Here is a 21,904-nt window from a genome sequence, read left to right as displayed (position 1 = left end):
ACTAATGGCTTTTCAGTTTCATTGTCCTTTTTATTATTGACTCTGTCATTCAAGGAGTAATTGTTTTTATCCTGTTTCTTCTTGGTAGATGAAGTATAAAGTAACTTTAAAAAACCTTTAGAAGGGCATGACAAATCAAATTTTAAGATATACATTAATTTTGTCTTCACAGTTTATAAAATTAGTGTATTGCATTTATAAACTGGGAAAAGTACTGGAAAGAATTAAGAGGTAGTAAGAAAGTGACAAGGAGAAAAATAGTAAAACAAAAAGCAAGTAGGAAGGAAGTATTACAAACTAGGAAAAAATACAGTATAAGCTATGACAAGTGGGATAAACTTACTTTTTACAATAAAAAGTAGGATTAGATAGTTTGTATAAAACATACACATTACATTTGATTAGATGATCTTGAGAATAAACATACAAGGCAAATTATATAGAAAGCAGTTGGGAACCATAATGTTTAGCTTGATAGTATTTAAAAGTAAAAAGTAGTAAGTGAGACAGATGTTAATTACAATGCCTATAGGTAATGATGATGTTACACACTGACATGTATCGAATTGCAAAGAACAAAAATATAAATGTGAATTTTTTTCCAAAAAAAGAAAGTTTTTAGAACTCAATAGTTGACATATTAGATAACCTTTCTAAGTACCACATCAAGTGGCTAACTCTTTACTCTAAGTTTTTATTTAATTCAGTTGACAAGTTGTATTCTAAAGCCAAAATGTATGTTTTTTATTACTCAAGAAAATTAATCATGTGTAGCATGAATCTTAAAAGTTCTTATCAATAAAATCAAACCTGAGGCCAGTTATTGGGGTGAATGCTGGAAGATCAGAGAAGCAGAACAAGCCACAGCTACCTCACCTCGACAGTTCCTCAGCTGATCCTGTTTCCTCAGACTAGCAGCCTCTGAGTCCTCATCCAGAATGGGTCTCAGCTGAACTGCTGCTCGAAAGCCTGAAGCTTAACCAGCTAAAAGCTTCTAGTTTCTGGTCTTCACGCCTTATATATCTTTCTGCTTTCTGCCATCACTCCCTGGGATTAAAGGCTCACTTTCTGGGATTAAAGGCGTGAGTCACCATGCCTGGCTGTTTCCAATGTGACCTTGAACTCAACAGATCCAGAGGGATTTCTGCCTCTGGAATGCTAAGATTAAAGGCATGTGCTACCACTGCCTATCCTCTATGTTTAATATTGTGGCTGTTCTGTTCTCTTACCCCAGATAAGTTTATTAGCATGCACAATATTTTGGGGAACACAATACCACCACAATCATGCTTTTTTTTATCACAAAGAAAATTACATGTGATTCCTAATAGTAGAAATAGACATTAGGTTTTCTGCCTTTTATGCACAGTAAACTTTAACTAAGTAATAAAAATAAAGAGGGAATTTGGTAATTTTCAGGTTTTCTCTAATAATTCTTAGGTCAAACAAAAGCTACATTTCTAAGATAGTGCCTAGATAATATAACATCAGCATCCATAGTACTTTTTATCTCTCTGTTTTGAAAAACTAATAGTGCATTCTGGTTTCAAGAAGATACCTAAATGATAGTGACAAATTAAAATATTTTTCCTGATCTTTAATAATATGGGAAGTACATTGCCTGATTTAAAACAGGACTGTAAAGACTGAGTCTTGGGAACTTTACTGGTTCCCAATCCCATGGACTTTATTATAAGAACATATTGATAGTATAAGTTATTTGGGGTAGATACATGGAAAAAATCTAATTTCTTTATATGTTAGGTGTCTCATGTAAAAATGTTGATTTTCAATAGATACTTAGGGTACCTGAAGGGGGAAGAGAGTGAAATTGTTGGAGCAGATTGATCGAACTATATAGAATGTTCAGAGGTCTCTGTCCCTTTCACCACGTATCTTTCACCTTGCTCTACTTCATTACACAGTGAATTCCCTTTACTGTTTTGAATTTTTCATCTACAAATAAGGATGTTGAATTAAAATACGAAGTTCTTTGTGAATATTATTTATGTGGTCATAAATCAATTCATTAACTATTAAACATGAGCTTCCTTTCAGTCTGTAGTATATGAAATTACGTTCTGGTGGGAGAGAAAGACAAACTTAGGGTACCATGAAAGCAGAAGGGATTGAGGAGTTCTTAACTAGAGAAGGAAGGAGACAAAAGGATGTTGAGCAAGCTTTCACAGTACCGGTCTGATGACTGACATCTAAACTGGTCTTAGAGATCAGTAAGTTTGTCAGATGAACTTGGAAGGACAGAATTATAGGCCGAGGAAATGGAGGGTTCAGAGACAGACACATTCTACTTTTGGAAAAAATACAAATTATTCATATGACTCTAGAATAGGCATGTGGAAGAGTAGCAAGATAATAAACACTGAGATAAATGAGAACCAAATAGTGGAAATCTTTTATGTCATAAGTAGATGATAACTGTGGAATTAGTTTTAGCAATGGTAACCAAGGAGCCAGTGTAAGATTTAGTTGAAATGAATGCAGAGATGACATTTACAAACAAAAGTGGCAGCTTGTGAGGCCTGATGGAATCTTAATTAAAGTTACAGTAGAGATGATATGGAGATTTCCTTACAGATCCCTAAAATGATTGGGTTTTCACATCTGTGAAAATCCTACAGATGTGTTTTTTTTATGTGTGTGTGTGTGTGTGTGTGTGTGTGTATGTATATATATATATATATATACACATATATATATATGTGTATATATATATATGAATGAATATATTTCCTTGGAAAAGGGTCCATAACTTTCATCAGCTCATACATTAGAGGGCTATTAGAGTTTGTATGTTACTAGAAAAAGTGATGAAAAGACATTTACAAGCTCTGAAGTTTATTAATTTTAAAATATGCTCTAACATCTAATTTAATTTTTTTTTTCACTTTTTTAGCAGACAGACCAAAATCTCAGCAAATTCGAACCTCTAGTACAATAAGGCGAACCTCTTCCTTGGATGCGATAACAGGACCTTACCTCACAGGACAGTGGCCACGGGACCCTCATGTTCACTACCCTTCATGCATGAAAGATAAAGCGACTCAAGTAAGATGAGCAAATCAAAACTAGTTCTTTGATTTTGAAACTAGAATGTGATTAAATTATCCTGGATATGAAATAAAGCCAACCAAAGCCAGAAGCCCTTGTTTTAAATATGCTGCCTCATAATAATTTTTTGTCAGTTGGATATAGAAGTTTTTAAGTTATTTAGTATTTAGTAAGTAAATTTAGCCTGTATTATATGATTTTAGAGGCATACTGTCATTTTAAGAATTGTTTTATAATAAAATGATAGTTCTGTAATAAAATGAAGATAATGACTAGGAAGCATTTTAGAAAATTTATTTTTTTTGAAGAAAAGTTTGCACAGGTCTTAAAAAATAGCTTCTAGAGTATTAGCAACATGAATCATGTTGAAAGGTTATTTTCCTGTTATAAAGGCAAGACTAAAACCAGTGAAATAGAAAAATTTCCATTTTCTTATTTTCCCTATTTTAAAAGAATTCCTAGCCTTTTGAGTTGAAGAACATTTCCTCTCATGTCAGAAAAAAGTATCTAAACATCTTTACTTATTATTATCTGTGTTTTGACTATGTCTTCACTAAATGTTTTTTGAAAATCCTGAAATATATTAGAAATATACGTGATTGTTATTGGGCATAAAGTACACATCATACGGGTAGGGATAGAAGATAGTAAGTCGGCATTAGATTAGGGAAATATATAAATGTAAGGGTATTCAGAATAAGAGCATTTGGGGCTTTCTAGTTTTGAACGGAATTACAGTTTCTTTTTTGCAGAATGAGGGAAATGCAGGGGAGAGCATTTTGGACATGGTCTATGAGAACCCTACTTAGTAGTTTTGTCGTCACTACTTTAGGCAAGCTTGGAAACTGAAATGAGTTGCTTTTTTATCATCCATCCCATCAGCTCTGCTTCTTAATTTTTATGCTGCAATCTTTTGCTTTCTATTGTTTTAGCAAGAAAAAGTTAAATTTGATACAGCAAGCAGTGGGATTCTCAGAAGAAAGAATTTGCACACCTTACAGATTATGGGGTAGGCGTTAGAGGGAGATACTGATAGAGAGATTGAGAACCATATTCTAGAAGAGTTGGATTCGTGATTGTGAAAGAGTGTAGGTATAAAGGATAAGAGACACCAAGTTGAATGACTCAGAACATAGTTGGGGGAAGTCACACAAAAGGATGAAAGAACTAGTTTTATTTATTTGGAAACAAGTAGAGGGAACAAACATTTACTAACTATATACCATGTACTGTTTGTTTTATTACCTGTTTCATGTTTAATTTTCACAAGAACATTGCAGTATAATTCAGATGGGAAGCAGAAATTCAGAGAAGCAAAATGACTTGCCCATGATCATGCAACTAAGTCATATTAAAACTAGATCTCTTACGCAGATTATGTCTGCTTTCCTAGTGTAATAACTGACATGGTGCTGATAATAGTTGCTGTTCTTTTTAGATTATATCTCCCCCAGGACAAGAAAATCTTACGTTTATTAAACATATGTTTTGTACTAACACTATCCAGAAATAGTATCTTATTTATCTTTTAAAACAACTCTGAAAAATAGCACCCTTAAGAACAAAAAGCAGAGAGAAGAGCTGGATAGTATAGTCCTAGAAGCCAAAAGAGAAAACATTTCTAAGAAAGATTAGTGACTGATGCCAAAGAGAGGTCACAGAGAATATACGGATCTAGGGATTAAGGGCATGTTGTCGTAGAGAGTATAGAATTAATGTTATGGCTGGGTAGAGTGCCAAGATATTTGGAAGTAGAGAGTAGCATAGAGGCAAAGAAAAAAATTCTGCCTAAGTTTCTTACATGTGTCTTTATCTGCACAGTTGGTATACTGAAACCTAATGCATTGTTACACAATGAAATGATACTTAAGTGTGGCAAATGCTATAAACACACTAGGTTATTAACACTAGCTGTAGGAAAACAACTTTTAATACTTTTCAGGGTCTTTAGCAAATATGAACACTCATTCATATGTATATATTATATAGTTACATAAGATGCAGCTCATCTTCCAACTTTGACACGTAAATTTTCATAGGGACCAGAAAGTCAAGTTTGAACTGGAAATTCTTGGATACCTTAGAGTTATATGGGAGAATATGTTCACAAGGGCCAAACCTATCCAAAGTCTAAACTATTCTCTTCTTGTCCCATACTATGTTATGTAATTTGAAGTCTAAACTATTTTCTTCTTGTCCCATACTATATTCTGTAATTTGAAATGCCTAATTTCACAATTTTTACATTTATAGAAATTTTGAATAATTCCCCCCCCACCATCCTCACAATTAAATTCTGTCCATAAAGGTCTTTTCAGACTATGGAGGTCAGACTTCCTGTTATTTAGTTCTAAGTAGCCCCTATATATCTCCCTACAACAAGGGGCAGGCTTGTGGTATGCAGGTATGCATGTGCTTTGTTCCTGAGGGTCCTTTCACCCTGTGTATGTCTAGAATAGGGTCAGAGGAATTTCCTATAGATCTTGGAGTGCAGAAGGTGAGCTTGCCATGCCTGGGTCTGGATATAGGTTGTTTATTTGAAATTTGACTTTGAAAGGAAAGTGAAATATAAGTCTCAATTCTTAGGTAATGAATTGAAGGCTTACAAAACTTAGCTAATGGGTACACAGTTACACAGCTGGTTAGGTTTGCACAGATTTGAGTCCAGATTGGGCTGCTGCTTAGGCTTTTGGTTTTTCTTCACTTCTCGAACAGCCACTGATTTGTATAGCATTTAATCTAGTGTTTGCCTCACATGCCCAAGAAATGCTCCTGCCCCCGAAGCATTTATAAATTTAATTGAAGATACAGGAGAGGAACATACAAAATTACTTTTAGTGCTATATCTGTTCTTCATGGATTGATTCTTAAACTCCTATGGGAGTAATTTTTTTTTAATTTGATATCAGTTGGGTAGATAGTATGTACTCATCTTGCTATAGATATTAAATATTTGCCTTCCCTTTGTAAAAGGGCATTTGTAATAGTTTCTTCCTTTTGTATTGCTATGTTTTAATTACATGATAATTAATGGTTAGAGAGAAATTATTAATTCAAAAAATGTGTGGACCTTTAAATATATACATTTTCATCATAACTTTTTTGGATACTAACAACACTTATAGTTTAATATTTGCATTTTTTGTTTTATACATACATCATTTAACAAACAGCAAAGATACATTCTAGAAATGTGTCATTATACAATATCATCATTGTGCGTTTAAAGTGAATGCAAACCAAAATGGTATTAGCCAATTGCTGGCCTATTACCTCTTAGTGAAGAGGTGTTTGAGGCTGAGGTTGACAGAACAGTGTGGTGTTTTACAGTAGACTTTTTTTTTTTTATGTGCAAGTGTATATGCTCTGATGATAAAGCATAGTATTTTTAGGTATGTAAGTAATTGTCTATTATCAGTTATTACATATGGAACATAATTGCATACACTTTGTGTTTATACAGCTCAGGACAGTGTAGTATTTGTTTTCACCAACATTACCATAAATGTGAAATATATTATGTGACCATGTTAAAAGCACTATGACTAGGCAATGAGAATGTTTTCAATCTTATTAATAATTTTATGGGATCCCTGTTGTATTGGTCCTCCTAACTTTACTGAAATGTCATTATGCAATGCACGACTATATATACAATATGTTATTAATTATAGTCACTATGAAACAATTTATTTCTTGAAATCATTTTTCTTTATTGAGATTTGATGCCCTTTGGTCCAGTATTGTTCCAGTCTTTGCCTCTAGCCTCTCACAACCACAATAGTGTTCTGCTCATATGAATTTATTGTGGATCTGTGTAGATATTTAAGTTTAGATGTGAATACATTTGTCAGTTTATTGTAATGTGCATGTATGTTTTACCATATGATTGTTAATCTTAAATATAGAGACTATAGAAACACACTGAACTCTGAGCTGTTTCTAGGTTAAGTGTAATACTGTCTACTTTGAAATGAATTAAAAATGTTTGCTGGATAGATGGATACATATGTGATAAAGTAAATGTAGAAAAGTCTTGTATAGGAATCTGAGCTTTATGAGCCATTGAACACCCCCCCCCCCGTGTATGTATATGTGTATGTGGGAGAGGAGGGGTTGCTTTGGGTGAGATTGAACCCATAGTATTTTGCTTGGGAAGGAAGTACCACCCTGAACCATACCAGTTTTTAACTTTTCTATTTGAAAAATTTCTTAGATTTTTTTTAGAAGAAAAAACTTGTAATCCCCTGAGCTAGTTTGGGTACTATGTGTGTGTAATCCTGATGTTTGGGGGCCTGGGACAGGAGGACTGCAGATTTGAGGCCATCCTGAGTTACATAGTGGGACCCTTACTAAAAGAAAACAACGAAACACACAGCTCATTGAATTGACTACTATGTGATCCACATGTTTGTGTCCTTTTTTTTGTAAAGTTGATATGTGAGTGTCCTGGTCACATAGTCACTTTGAGTATTAAAAGATAAGGCTTACTGATTTTGAAAGCCACTGGAGAAATAGGTCGTTGCCAGTTTATTAATTTGTCTAGCTTAGCAGAAAGAAGAACTAAAAAAAAATTTTGTAAAATTTTATGAAACTTATTTCTTTAGCCTTGAAAGCATAATGCTTTTTAAAGAAAAAATTATAGCCTTTTAAAATTTAACTTGAGGTCTAGAAAGATGATTCAGCAGATGATTTGCTTGTTCTTGCAGAGGGCTCAGGTTCGGTTCCCAGCACTCAGTTGGTGGCTCACAGCCATCTGTAACTATAGTTTCCGGGGATCCAACACCCTTTTCTGACATTTGCAGGCACCAGGCACAAACACGGTGCAAGGACACACATGTAGACATAATACTCATACATATAAAATAAAAATAACTAAATCTAAATATTTTAATTAATTTAGAGTTAAGGTTATTATATTCGAGCAGTAGGGACAGTTTTTCAACGTTTGCCCATAGTGTGAAATATAATCTCTCATCTTATTTTAAATCTGTGTTTGTAAATGTGGAGCACATATGTATGTGTATATGTTAGTAAAATAGACAGATAATAAAGAGAATCCGCAGCACTAATCAGATGTGTTTCTTGTGATTTCCCAGGTATAATAATGATTATGGCTGTTGGCTTTAAAGAGTTGGCATATGTTTTCTGACAAGGGAAAGTACCAGTGTCCATTGCTACTCCACCCATCTGGGTCACTGACTGACGTAACAAGCATGAACTTCTTACTGACCTTATCCTTGTCGTATGAGCAGAAAATACTTTATTTATAGTTCTAAGCTATAGTTTGTTTGTGAAGGTTTGAATCTTTACTGTCTCATAATCCAGTATACTGATGTGCAGTGTATAACCACTTCCTACAATTTTTATAGACTTTTTGGAGCATAGGGTTACTTATTTTAATTAAGAACTTCCAAACATTCCAGTGTGAACATAAAATCAGTATCAAAAAAGATGAGTGAAAAAGATAAAGTACGAGAAGTCATGCCCCTCCAGTTTTGTTAGTAACTTAAATTTTCTTTTTTTTTTCTTTTTGGTTTTTCGAGACAGGGTTTCTCTGTGTAGCTTTGCACCTTTCCTGGAGCTCACTTGGTAGCCCAGGCTGGCCTCGAACTCACAAAGATCCGCCTGGCTCTGCCTCCTGAGAGCTGGGATTAAAGGCGTGCGCCACCAACGCCCGGCTTAAATTTTCTTTTTTGTTAATCTTATTTAAACTTAAAAAAAAAAAAAAGTTTACTGTCCTGTTCACCTTTGAGCTTTACTTTGATCTTTTTTCTTATTCAGTAGAGGTAATTTTCTCTATGTGAGTAATCTATCCAAATATGAGTTTAGGCCTTGGTTTTTTACTGTTCTATAGCTGATTCCATTTGATAGACTATGTTCAAGTTTTTCACTTTTTTTTTTTTTTTTTTTGGTTTTATGAGACAAGGTTTCTCTGTGTAACAGTCCAGTAGATCAGGCTGTCCTTGAACTCACAGAGATGCACCTGCCTCTGCCTCCCGAGTGCTGAGATTAAAGGCATGCACCATCACCACCCATGTGTTCAAGTTTTAAGAGACCCTGCCACCACCTTCTTTTTAAACAAAAATATAAAATGTCTCAGATTAGATGTGTATTTTTATAGTTTTTTCATGTATCTTGGAAAAGAAGAAGTCCCTCAGCCTAAGGGAGAATTTTCCCTTTGGACTCCACCTTTACCACTTGTCAGAGGATCATGATACCATGCTGTTGAAATAACTCATGAAATCCACAGACTTTCATTTCTCACAGGAATGCGTTAACAGACCTTCCATACTTGTCCCGTGGTGTTTTAATTCATTTTCAATGCAATACTGTATTGAAAAAGTAATACTATTTCAGGTTAGGTGTTTCTGGGTTTTATCAATTTTGTTTAATAAGTAAGGCCTTTTAGGGTCAGAATGGTCTCTATAATTTAGATGATCATGAATAATAGCTGCCAGCTCCTGAGTCCTCTTTAATCATTATTAACAAGGTTTCTATGTGGTAGTGGGTAGATGCACATGCTTTGAGAATTTCTGTGCCTGTAGAAATATGTGCTGATGTAATTTGAGTTTATACTGTAACTTTAACTTTCTCTACTCAATGATCCTAGGCACGGGCCTTGACTTTATGGCTGACTTTAGTTTTATTAAATTCATCTTAGACTGTTTTCTGCTATAATATTGCTGTGAAACTATCAACATTACCATATTGAATCTTATCCGAGTAAAGGATTATCTATTAAGTTGTTATTGTTGTCTTTTAGAACAAAAAAAATCTAAAGTCTTATAAAGTAAACTAATTTCTTGTTAAGCTTATGTTGCTTAGTGTCTTCTCTTATGGTCTGCTGCTGTAATTCAGACCTTTGATTACTTTCTTATTTATTTGTACTGTATTTCAATTAGAATATTCTTGTTTTTGATAAATTTTTAGATACTTTTCTTTGGTTTTCTAGATATATGATCATATAAACAATAATTCTGTCATCTTTTTATCTATTCCGTTTTATGTCCTCTCTTGGAATTGCGTATTGTGTTAATACTTTCAACCATTCAGACTACTGATTATGCTAGCAAAAATTGTTCTTGTCTCTAAGCAAATTTATTCAATGGGCATTATTTTTCTGTGACATAAGTATGGTTTGTGTGTATCATACTTCCAGTATTATTACATATTATATTATATATCTAATCTAATACATATTATATTATAATATTTCCAGCTTATATTCTGATTTTACTGATTTTGTTCTTGTTTTATTTAAGAGGGATTGCTTGGGTATACTGAAGGGTTGCTTATATAACAAATACTGTTTCATTGTTATAGATTATAGCATTCTGTAATATAAATATCTTTTCAAAATCTTTTATTCCATGCTGGAAATTGAATCCATTATCTCAAGCATGAGCGACAGAAATTCCATCTATGTCACATCCCAGGTGTAGTGAGGTTCATTAGTAGACTATTATTTGGTTGTTCATTAACATTTCCAGAAAAACGCTTTGTTTACAGAGATTTAAAATAAATATACAATAGCACATGAATTATTTATGATATTAAATATTCAGAAGTTCACCATTTAGACCTAAAGTTTTGTTCTTTTTGTGTGTGTGATGTAATACTAAGGCTAGTTTATACTTGCTTTGTGAAAAGGTCTTACAAGATTTCTTCCCTTTGTGTTCTTCTAGCATGGTGTAAATACCATTTGAATTATCTATTACTTGAGTTTGAAACAGTTTTAATCTATGAAATTTACTAGCCTAGTATGTTTATAGATTATAGTTCTTTAGAAAATCTCAATTTTTGTCATGACTCTATCTCCTTTGGTTATATGAGAAAGAAATATTTGAGTCAGGCACTGGCAGGAGGGTCCTTTGAGCTTCGGAGTTTGAGAACAGTGTTGGCAAACAGCCTCACCAAAACTTGTAACTTTTTAAGATAATAAATGGGTTGTTTAATCTTGAATGATCCTAGATGTAGTGGCATACACTTTTAATCCCAGCACTGGGGCACTCGGGAGGCAGAAACTGACAGATCTCATGAGTTCAAGACCAGCCTGGTCTACAAAGAGAGTTCCAGGACAGCTAGGACTCTTACACAAAGAAACCCTGTCTCAAGAAAAACAAAAAACCAAAAAACTCAAAAAACAAAATCTTGAATAAAATTCTTATGTATGTGTGCTCTTTTTCTAGATGGTTTTCTTCTTAAGTAGACTTTTTTTTTTAAATCTTATCAATCTATTGTATAGGGAGCTTCTTGATTTTCCACCAACAGCCTTCTCCAGGTGTCCGTTTTTGAGAATAAGTACTTAACAGTTGGCTGTAGCCATCATGCAGTTAAGTCACTAGTCTGAAGTAAAATAAAGACATTCTTTGAAACAGTATTAAAATATCCAGCCTCTTCCCTCTTTACCTGAAAAGAGCTTGTTTAGGAATCAAAGGAATAGATGACATTACCTTAATAATAATAATAATAGTAATTAAAAATGGCCTTCAGCTTACCAGTTAGATCAGAAATTCATTTTCGATTCAAAGTCACAATTGATAGAGCTGTTTGGGTGTCCTGTGCCCTTGCTCAAGGGCTTTCTGTTGAAATGTCCTTAGGTAATGGCAGTTTCTTGGTTTCTGCTATTTAACTTTTTTAGTACTTTGTATGCCCTACATATTAATGTGTCAGCTATATAGTTGGCAGAGATAATGTTCCCATTTTGTGGGCTGTCTTTCCACATTGTTACTCTCTTTGCATTTAGAAGGTTCTTTGTTTTATGTAATCTCATTTGTTAATTCTGCATTTGTGCGCGCGCGCGCGTGTGCGTGTGTGTGTGTGTGTGTGTGTGTGTGTGTGTGTGTGTGCGCGCGCGTGTGCATGCATGTGGGAGTGGGTGTGTGTAAACATGAAAATGTATGACTAGGTGTATATTTGGAGGCTAGAGGTCAGCATCAAGTGTTGTTCCTCAGGCACTGTCAACCTTGTTTATTGAGACAGCATCTCTCATTGGACTGGAATTTACCAATTACACTAGGCCACCTGGCCAAGGAATTCCAGGGAGTGACATGCCCCTTCGCAGCACTGAGGCCACAAACATACCACCATGCCCAGCTTTTTTACATGGGTTTTAGGAGTTGAACTCAGATCATCATGCTTGTATGACAAACTCTTACTAAGCTATCGCTTCACCACCTCCCTCCACATGTATCAGTTCTTGTATTATTTCCTGTACTCTTAAAAGTTCTTATCAGAAAGTCATTGTCTATTCCTGTATTTTGAAGTCTTTTCTTCCAGTGGTTGTGGAGTTTCAGGTCTTCCACTAAGATCTTCAATCCATTTTGGTTTTGGTTTTTTGAGACAGGGTTTCTCTGTGTAGTTTTGGTGCCTGTCCTGGATCTTGCTCTGTAGACCAGGCTGGCCTCCCACTCACAGAGATCTGCCTGGTTCTGCCTGCCTCCCGAGTGCTGGGATTAAAGACATGCACCACTGCTGCCCAGCCTTCAATCCATTTTTAATTGTTCTTTGATAGAATGAGAAATAGGGTGTTAGTTTTCTTCTTCTGTGTGTGCTATCCAGATTTCTGAGGACCATTTGTTGAAGTGTCTAACCAAACAGCTCGGTTAATAAATGGACAAAGTAAATGAACAGACAGTTCACAGAAGATGAAGTACAAAGAACCAATAAACATGAAAAATGTTCAACATTCTTAGTCATCAGGACTAAATCAAATCAAATGAAAACATTGGGATTCTTTTTTAACCCCAGTTACTATCATTAAGAAATCACAGCATACCAGTGAACATGGGGATGGTGGCAGTGCAAACTTGTATGGTCACTATAGAAATCAATATGGAGTTTCCTTAAAATGCTAAAAGTGTGACAATTCTACCACTCCTACTCAAGAGTTATCTAAGACAACAGATGACAGAGACATGACCTGCATGTCCTTGTTCATTGGAGCACTGTTCACAATAATAGCCAAGTTAAGGAATCAGCTTAGATGCTCATCAACAGACGAGTAGATAAAATGTGATGCACATATGTATACCCATAAAGATGGAGTTTTATTTAGCCATAAAGAACAAAATCATGTTTGAAGGGAAGTAGATGAAACTGAAATTCATTAAGTGAAATGTCAGACTTAGACAATTATTGCATGTTTTCTGACATAGAAGATGCTAGACTTAATAGATGTATACATAATCATTTATATATGTATAGTATAAAATAGATGTAGATCTTGGAAAATTTTGGAAGTGAATATGATCAAAGTACATGATATACTTGAATGAAAATATCCTTAAGAAACCCATGGGTTTTTCCTTAGTACAGCTAAGTATATACCTGAGAGAAAGAAAAATATTTTTCTCTAAACCAGGAACATGCCTAATTTGGTATGGACCTACTGTTCAACTCCAGACTTGCTTTATAGGATTATAGTTAAGAATTACCTTATAATTTAGGAATAATGTTGAGAACGGATTATGATCTTTAGATGCTAATACTTATTTTGTATAAATGATTGGTTTTTAGATGAGAGGAACAATGTAAACCACCTGGAAAGGTTTCTATGCTTCTGGATGCTAGAGGATAATTCTCTTACCTATTGCAGTGAAGATTATGCAAAATAATACATGTTAAAGTTCTAACACAGTTATCTAGAACATAGCATACTGATAAATACTAGCTATCTTTGGTTTTTGTTTGTTTTTTTTATTTTATTTTATTTATTTATTTTATTTTATTTTATTTTTTTATTTTATTTTATTTTATTTATTTTATTTTATTTTATTTTATTTATTTTATTTATTTTATTTTATTTTATTTTATTTTATTATTTTATTTTATTTTATTTTATTTATTTTATTTTATTTTTTTTTTTTTTATTTTTTTTTTATTTTTTTTTATTTTTTTTTTATTTTTTTTATTTTATTTTATGTGTGTGAGTGCTTTTGCCTACATGTATGTCTGGGCACCATGGGTGTGTAGTCCCCACAGAGGCCAGAAGAGGGCCTAGGATCCTCTGGAACTGGACTTAGGGAAAGTCGTTCATTTCCATGGTTGTTAGCCACCACCTTGGTGCTGGGAACTGAACTGAGGTCCTCTCTAAAAGCAATACTGTCTGTCCAGGCCCATTAACTACCTGTGTAGTAGAATATAATATTTCACTGTCATCAAGGTTAAACAATGACATTAAAGAAAGTATCAGAAAATGTCATTATTAAAAGTATCAACAGATGATTATGCATTTATACAATTATGAACAGTAATTCTGATCTGGTAGAAAATGGCTTAGAGATAATATATTATCTCATAGCATAAAAGAGCTCTGAAATTCTGTAATTACTACAAGGTCAGAATTTTTTTAATCAGCTATTGTATGTGTGTCTTGTGAGTAATTTTACAAATAATACATGGCACTTTAGACTTACAGATTCAAGTGTGGGTGACTGGGTATCTATTATGAAAACTTCTCCTTTGGCTGTTAAATTTGCCATTATCTGGGCATGGTTAGTTTTTTATGACTTCAGTGGGAGTTTTTGGAATGGTGTGAAAAATATTTGGCAATATCTAGTAGTTATCTGTGTTACTCAGTGTCAGGCATAAGAGATTTTAAAAGCATTATATACTAAAATCTAGCAAAATAAATAAGTGGTTAGTGTGGTCAAGGTGGCAGATTTTAAGTATTTTTTTAAATCAGTCTTATAGATAGATATTTTAGACTTGTTTGTTTAGATGCATAAAAGGTTGCTTTTCTCTTCCTCGATAGTGGAGGCAGTTTGGATAGAAAGAGGAACTCCTAAAGTGTAGTGGCAAAGCACATAGAATTATATACAATAATAAATTACTGAGGACTGTGTTTCCAAAATATCTGTGGAATAATGTCCTACATATTGTTAGTAAGCATACTTGTAAGTGTCCATTAATCTTGTAAACAGGGGAGAAATAAGCAGATTTTTTTTTTAAAAAAAGTGTGTATATATTTGAGTTTTTAGAATGCTAAATTGCATTGTATGTGGAGTAGAATGATGCAGTGTGTGATTTCCCCCAAATTTATTTGGTTATGGAACCCTTTTATTAAACTTTTTTTTTTTTATACCAATATCTAGTGCTACAAATAGCACTTTTTCTAAAATTCTAGTCCAGACAGTAGACAGAACAATGGCAGTTGGACCTTGTGTCTTACTGATACCAAAGGAAAGAACTTCTGTTTACTTTGTCCAATTATTTTCCTGTTTACATAGATTTATTTATCTTTTGTTACTTCTTTAGCATATTCATGGACATGACTAAACTTTTGCCTCACCTTTTTCCTGAGATTATACTTTTTGATTTATAGATACTGTGATGTATGTGTGTGTGTGTGTGTGTGTGTAAGTCATACAAAACCTCAAAATTTTGACTATAGTGGTCATACAGGAATAATTCTGTAAAAATTATTAAAGATACAGCCGGGCAGTGGTGGCGTATGCCTTTAATCCCAGCACTTGGAAGGCAGAGCCAGGTGGATCTCTGTGAGTTCAAGGCCAGACTGGTCTACAGAGCGAGATCCAGGACAAGCACCAAAACTACACAGAGAAACTCTGTTTCAAAAAATCAGAAAAAAAATTATTAAAGATACTATTATTTGATTGACTAAATTATTTTCAGGTTGTCCTATCTAGGATTGAACGTGAAGTTTTAATGATTTTTTTCTTTTTTTTTTTTTTTTTTTTTTTTTTTTTTTTTTTGGTTTTTCGAGACAGGGTTTCTCTGTAGCTTTGGAGCCTGTCCTGGACTACCTCTGTAGACTAGGCTGGCCTCGAACTCACATAGATCTGCATGCCTCTGCCTCCCGAGTGCTGGGATTACAGGCGTGCGCCACCACCGCCCGGCTATGATTTTTTTTTATATATTATTAAATATATTATTTCTTATTCTTGTACTTGCCAGTTGAATAAGATTTTTTTTTTCAGTTGACTAAATGACTTTCTTTAATAGTGAACCCTTTAAGCAGCCTTTCTTTTCTGTATCCACTTGGTATCCAGTTGTCACTAGTTTGGTTCTGGACAATTGTCACTTTAAGCAATAGTAATTATTGTAAAGTTGCTCATAGCATTTTGAACTATGTAAAGTCGAATGGTGGCTTTTTTTTTTAATTATTACATGGAGATTCTCAAGTACAGCCTCAGCATAAACTTGTTTTTAGCATCCAATACAAAAAGCATTTTAATGCCACATATATTTATTGTGGTAGTTATTACCCATTGTCTATCTTCTAGTTTTTATTTTCTCTTATTTACTATTATACTAGGCTTTCTCATATGTTAAAGTGTGGTATTTCATTTTTTTTATAACTCCTAAATTTCTTAAAACTTTATAGCAGTATGTGAAGTTAAATGCTTAGTGTTATACTTTAGTTAATCTTTATTAATGCTCAAATTATATTTGAAAATGACTGATATGTAGCGTAGTTTTTTTAAAAAAGCTACATTACTTCCATTTATAAGTCAATTTATATTTGTTTTTAAACCTTTCTATTAGTTTTTTAAATAACTATTTTTAAATGAAGATGCCTAATACTTTGCTCCATCGATACTCTTGTTAATATTCTCTTCTCCTAGTAAAATTGACTCTCTGACTAGACATTTGTTACATAAGCTTATATAATAAAAATCTTTCTGAAAGTTGTCTTCTGTTTTGAGTAGAAATTGTATTTTATTTAGTTTGTTCTCTTTAAAAGCTCAGTATGTAAATATTCACAGTTTTATTTGAATTTGCTAACTATATGATTGATGCTGATGTGAAAGTATGAAATGATTTTTTTAAGCTAGATGACTCAGACATCTTAGATTAATCTGGTCTAATCAACATTTAAATAATTTTAGTAGTGCTAGGAATTGTGTTTCAGTTATTTGAAATTAGGTGGTAGCAGCATTTCTGTTTCTTACATTTTGATTTGTTTGTTGGTTTTAAAGACACCTAGTTGTTGGGCAGAGGAGGGGGCAGAAAAACGATCACATCAGCGCTCTGCATCATGGGGAAGTGCTGACCAGCTGAAGGAGGTAAGTTAGTTTTTATTTCATTCTATAACTATAACTTGATCTTGATGGGTTGTTTTCACTATTTTCTCAATATAGTGAGACTTCTATTTGTTATAACCTCCTTTTTTCATAGTCACAGAGTTAGTTGAATCTTAAATTTTGGTAAAAAGTGAATTTTCCTTGTTTTTCTAACCTTTATGTTCTCAGTAAATATTTATGTGCCCATCACTTATAACATTCCTAGAGTCAACCCTGATTTTATGTAAGGGACCCTTAGCTTTCTTTTTTTCTAAGTCACAATAACCAGAGCCATAAATCATAGCTTTGTACAATGATAAGATAATACTTTCTTTTTCTTATAACTTTTTAATTATACTCAGTTTATTATGACCCTTTGGAACCCAGTACTACAGGGGAAACCAAATCTTATAGAAATGATCTATTCATTTATTTATTATGAATAGTCTAAAATGTATCTATGTATATGCTATATTATTTTTTTCTGATAGTCTTTTCCATACAAATCATATTTTTTTTAACCTGTTCTTTCAAAGCTATAGAAACCTAGAGTTAAAATATCTAGTCTGTGTCTTAGGTAAGCACTTCTTCCAAAAATGATCATCCCATCTCTGCTGCCACCTTCTCAGTGGGGACAATTCATTGCTTTTAAGAGAACTAGTGTACTGGTTTTAGCTGAGGTTGGTAAATATTTTGTCTTAGTTTGTTTCCTAGTGCTGTGGTAAAGAACATGACCAGAAGCAACTTGGGGAAGATAGATAGGGTTTATGTCATCTTACAGCTTATAGGTTACATTTTGTCATTGTGGGAACCAAGGCAGGAACTTGGAAGCAAGAACTGGGGCAGAGACCATGTAGAAGTGCTGCTAACTTGCTTTTTAGTTACCTTTCTTATATAACCCAGAACCACCTCACCAGCGGAGGAACTGTTCATAGTGGACCCTCCCATATCAATCATTAATCAAGAAAATGCCCTAAAAACTGGCCTATGGGCCACCCTGATGGAGACATTTTCTCAGTTGAGATTCCTCTTCTCAGGTAACTGTAACTTGTGTCAAGTTGACAAAATACTACTCTGCACAATTATTTGATATTTTGAATTCAGAATTATATTACTTAGTTTTGACCCTAACATGAGTCAGTGTTGTCTTCTTAAAATTCTGAAAGGTTGGCAGTGAACATGTTTTGCTGTAGGTTAAGCATAAACATTTCTTCCAAATTTTATTTATGTGCATTTGGGTATGCCTGCTTGTCTGTATGTGCAGCACATGCTTGTAGTGCCCTTGACAGTCAGAAAAGGGCCTTGGATACTCTGGAAGTAGAGTTACTAGGAATCATACCTGACCCTCCACAATAATCTGAGTACAGACAGTGTTTAGTGTCAGCATTTCTCTTGAATATTTTTCCTATGCAGAGTTCCAGACTTACCAGTATTAATTTTATATACTTAGATTGCCAGATTACTCATATACTGTGATGTCTAAACCAAATGGTCTAGTAGCATGATATTGTCTATGATTTTATTTTATTTTTAGCCACTTCTTTATGTTGTGAATGTAGAAAATCTGTAACTCTAGCCTGCCTCTTACCCAAATACATAAGTAAAAATAGATTTCCCTAGCAGAAACAAAAGAAAAGGCTTAGTCTAATACATCTAGACTGAAATAGGGTTACAACCTCAAGTATAGAATATAAATGATGAAAAAATCAAACTTGCAATTTTATCTCAGTTCAGTACAGTTTCAGACATATTGCTGATATTTCACATAGCTTTGTTAGAACTGAGTGTATATAGGAGCACATGATATATGCTACTAACAGGGAACAGCTGAGTCAGAAGAATTGATTGTTCTCCTTAGAAAACAACCATAAAGCCAAACAGAATTGTCATAGTAACTGTTTCATTACTCCAGATGTAATCACAATAATTGAGCAATTATATTTATGAAAACTTGGGGTTAGAATAGTACAAGTTGTGTTCTTGTTCAAAATGAAAGAATAATTGCAAATGAGATTGAAGATGCCAGTGGAAATAAAACCCAGTTAAGGTTGTAAAAGACCAGAACTTGAAAGGCAGTCCTGTATACACACACACACACACACACACACACACACACACACACACACACACACACACATGAATCTAGTAAGTCTTATGAAGTGTTCATTGAAGAAAATACAAGCTCATTGGTAGGTTAGCATATGGTAAATTAATTGCTTTGTCAGGTTTTTGTTCATCTTTTAGTTTTATAGCTCATAATGTGTCTGGCATTAAGGAAGTTACTTAGTGAAGTGGTTGAGATCCTGACTGGTACATATTTGTAGTTAAACATTAATACAGGATTACTTGCACAGCATTGTGAAGTACTTACTAAAAGGGGCTTACAAATTGAGGGTCAAAGACTAGGTTTACCATTTATTTATTAGGTTTCTCATATGCAAAAGGTACTTTATTTTCAAGTGTTTCCCCATCTGTAAAATGGATATAATTAAGAGATCAAGTGGATTTGTGAGTGTTTTTGAAAAGTTAGCCTTTGATCTAGTTACTTTTCTGTTGTGGTAAACACTATGACCAAAAGCAACTTACAGGAAGAAACAGTTTATTTTCATCTTACAGGTCACAGATTGTTTTTGAGGGGAGTCAGGGCAGGAACACAAGGCATGAACCATAGCAGAACACTGCTTACTGGACTGCCTTCCTGCTTGCCCCCTGGCTCATGATAACCTGGCTTTTTATACAGCCCTAGTCCACTTACCTTGGACTGTTCTGCCCACAATAGGCTGGGCATTCCCACATCAGTCATCTGTCACAACAGTCTTTCCCAGCCATGGCCACAGACCAGCTGACTCGGCAGTTCTTCAGTTGAGGTTCCCTCATTCTAGGTGACCCTAGGTTATGCCAAGCTGGCAGTAAAAACTAGCCAGCAGTCTGCTACAGTTGTTAATACTGTATTGATAGTTATAAATACACTTCTGTATTAAAACTTACCTTATGAAAGTTCTCCCAAAGCAAGCTGAGTTTGAGATGTTTGTATGTGAGCTGTCCTTGCCTATCCCTGGGTCATTTATGGGAAACTGTATGTGGGCAGCAATGGTGGGCAGGCATGTGGATGTGTAGGTGTCAATTTGCTGTTACCTAAACTGTAGAACTTTTGATCTTGTTATATATTCCCTGTTTAATATCAAAACTAGTAGCAGTCTGAGATTTATGACCAATTTCATTTTCAGAAAAATTAGATTAATGTCTTTAGTAATATTTTTAGGGAAAGGAGTGATGTGATTCAAGTCTTGTTAAATGTTTTATTCTCATTTGTTTACTTTGTAAGATTTATCTTTTTAATTTTTGTTTCAATTCTTCAGCCAATATAGCGTGGTGGTTGTGTTAGCTATCCATTACTGTACCAAACTACATAAGATAATCAACTTAAAAGGAAGAAAGGTTTCTTTTGGCACATGGTTTCAAATTTTTCAGTTCATGATAACTGGGCTCTTTTGCTTTGGGCCTGTGGTGGTGAAACATGTGAGAGAGAGGAGCATTTGGGTAACTGTATCTTCCCAGCACACACCCAGTGACCTAACCTTTTTCCATGAAGCCTGCCTCTTAAAGCCTCCACAACCTTTGAATAGTGCCACAAACTGAAGACAAGCCCTAGGAACACACAGACCTTTAGGCAGACATTCTAGGTCCTAACTATAGTGGATTAAGAGAGCGGACTACAGAATTCCATTGCTTTTTTTCAAATTTGAGTTTCACCACTTAAGGCAAACATATTACACTTTAAAAACCTTTTTTTTAACCCCTTGTCTATACCTCCAAGTGGCAGTAATAATAGTACCTATCTCATATTCTTTTGTTGAAAATCGAATGCAACAGTTACCATCTTAACAATCAGTACAATAGCTTCTATGGTGCTTTATTGCTCAATAAGCAGTTATTAGGTTTTGATGATAATTTTTATTAGTGGTTGACACAGTCATCGAACTGGCCTACAAGGTACTCTGAACAGTGGTCAGAAAATATATGCTGCCAGTGACAGTTTGCATCATTAGTACATTTCAGCATAGCTTATTATAGTATGTTTAAAATTTTGTCACCTACATTTGACAAAGGATAAATTCACAATATAATGATGTCTCTTTACACAAAGAAGATATGTTCTAGTGTGTCACTTGTTATAAATATCATTAACAAAAATAGGATATTATGGCTATCTTTTTTTTTCGGGTAGCTCAATTCTGAGAACCATAGCTCCCAGTTCTTTTAATGTAGTATCAAGATTCCTCTTCATTTGGCACAGTTTTCGTTTTCCTTTAGGCTTGTTAGAACATAATGCTAGCCTTGAACTACCATTTGTCTCCTTCTATAAAACAGTATTAACGTGTCTTACTAGATTGTCATTGCTTCCTACTGTTGAGCTGTTAGCTTCGCACCTGATGTTAAGGACGACATAAGTAGTTCTTGCAGGGGAAGATCTCCAATCAAGTCTATCATGTTAAAATAAAAGGCACTCCCACTTCCAATCTCAGTAGTACATGGAGAGTTACAGTTGTTTTATAACTTTGCCAGAATTTGCTCCTTACTGCTCTGTTGTTGTTAACTTACATTTTTATGAAGAGGATAATGTTGACTATCTCTTCTTTGCACATTGGCCATTTGGATATTATCTTTGCCCATTTGTTTCATTAAGTCTTTGAGTGCTTTCAATTTAATTACACTTGATGAATATATGTTGTGTCTTCCTAGGGTATAGTTTGCTTTTTCACTTTCTTACAGTATTATTGCCTTTAAATTTTAATATATTATTT

General features: G+C 34.0%; 1 protein-coding gene across 3 annotated transcripts in view; it reads left to right on the top strand.

Annotated features, from left to right (window-relative positions):
* The window catches only part of Glcci1 (glucocorticoid induced 1), a 73,714-nt gene that overhangs the window by 21,906 nt on the left and 29,904 nt on the right, over nt 1-21,904 (top strand). For all 3 annotated transcript variants that reach the window (XM_028869852.2, XM_028869851.2, XM_028869853.2), the window contains exons 2-3: nt 2,915-3,066; nt 17,016-17,102. In XM_028869852.2, coding sequence (XP_028725685.1) covers nt 2,915-3,066; nt 17,016-17,102 — 239 coding nt within the window. The remainder of the gene's footprint in view (nt 1-2,914; nt 3,067-17,015; nt 17,103-21,904) is intronic.

This window comes from Peromyscus leucopus, chromosome 3 (genome assembly GCF_004664715.2).
Source record: "Peromyscus leucopus breed LL Stock chromosome 3, UCI_PerLeu_2.1, whole genome shotgun sequence".
Classification (NCBI taxonomy): domain Eukaryota; kingdom Metazoa; phylum Chordata; class Mammalia; order Rodentia; family Cricetidae; genus Peromyscus; species Peromyscus leucopus.
The sequence above is the reverse complement of the archived record's forward strand: the minus strand, read 5'-3'. Positions and strand labels throughout refer to the sequence as shown.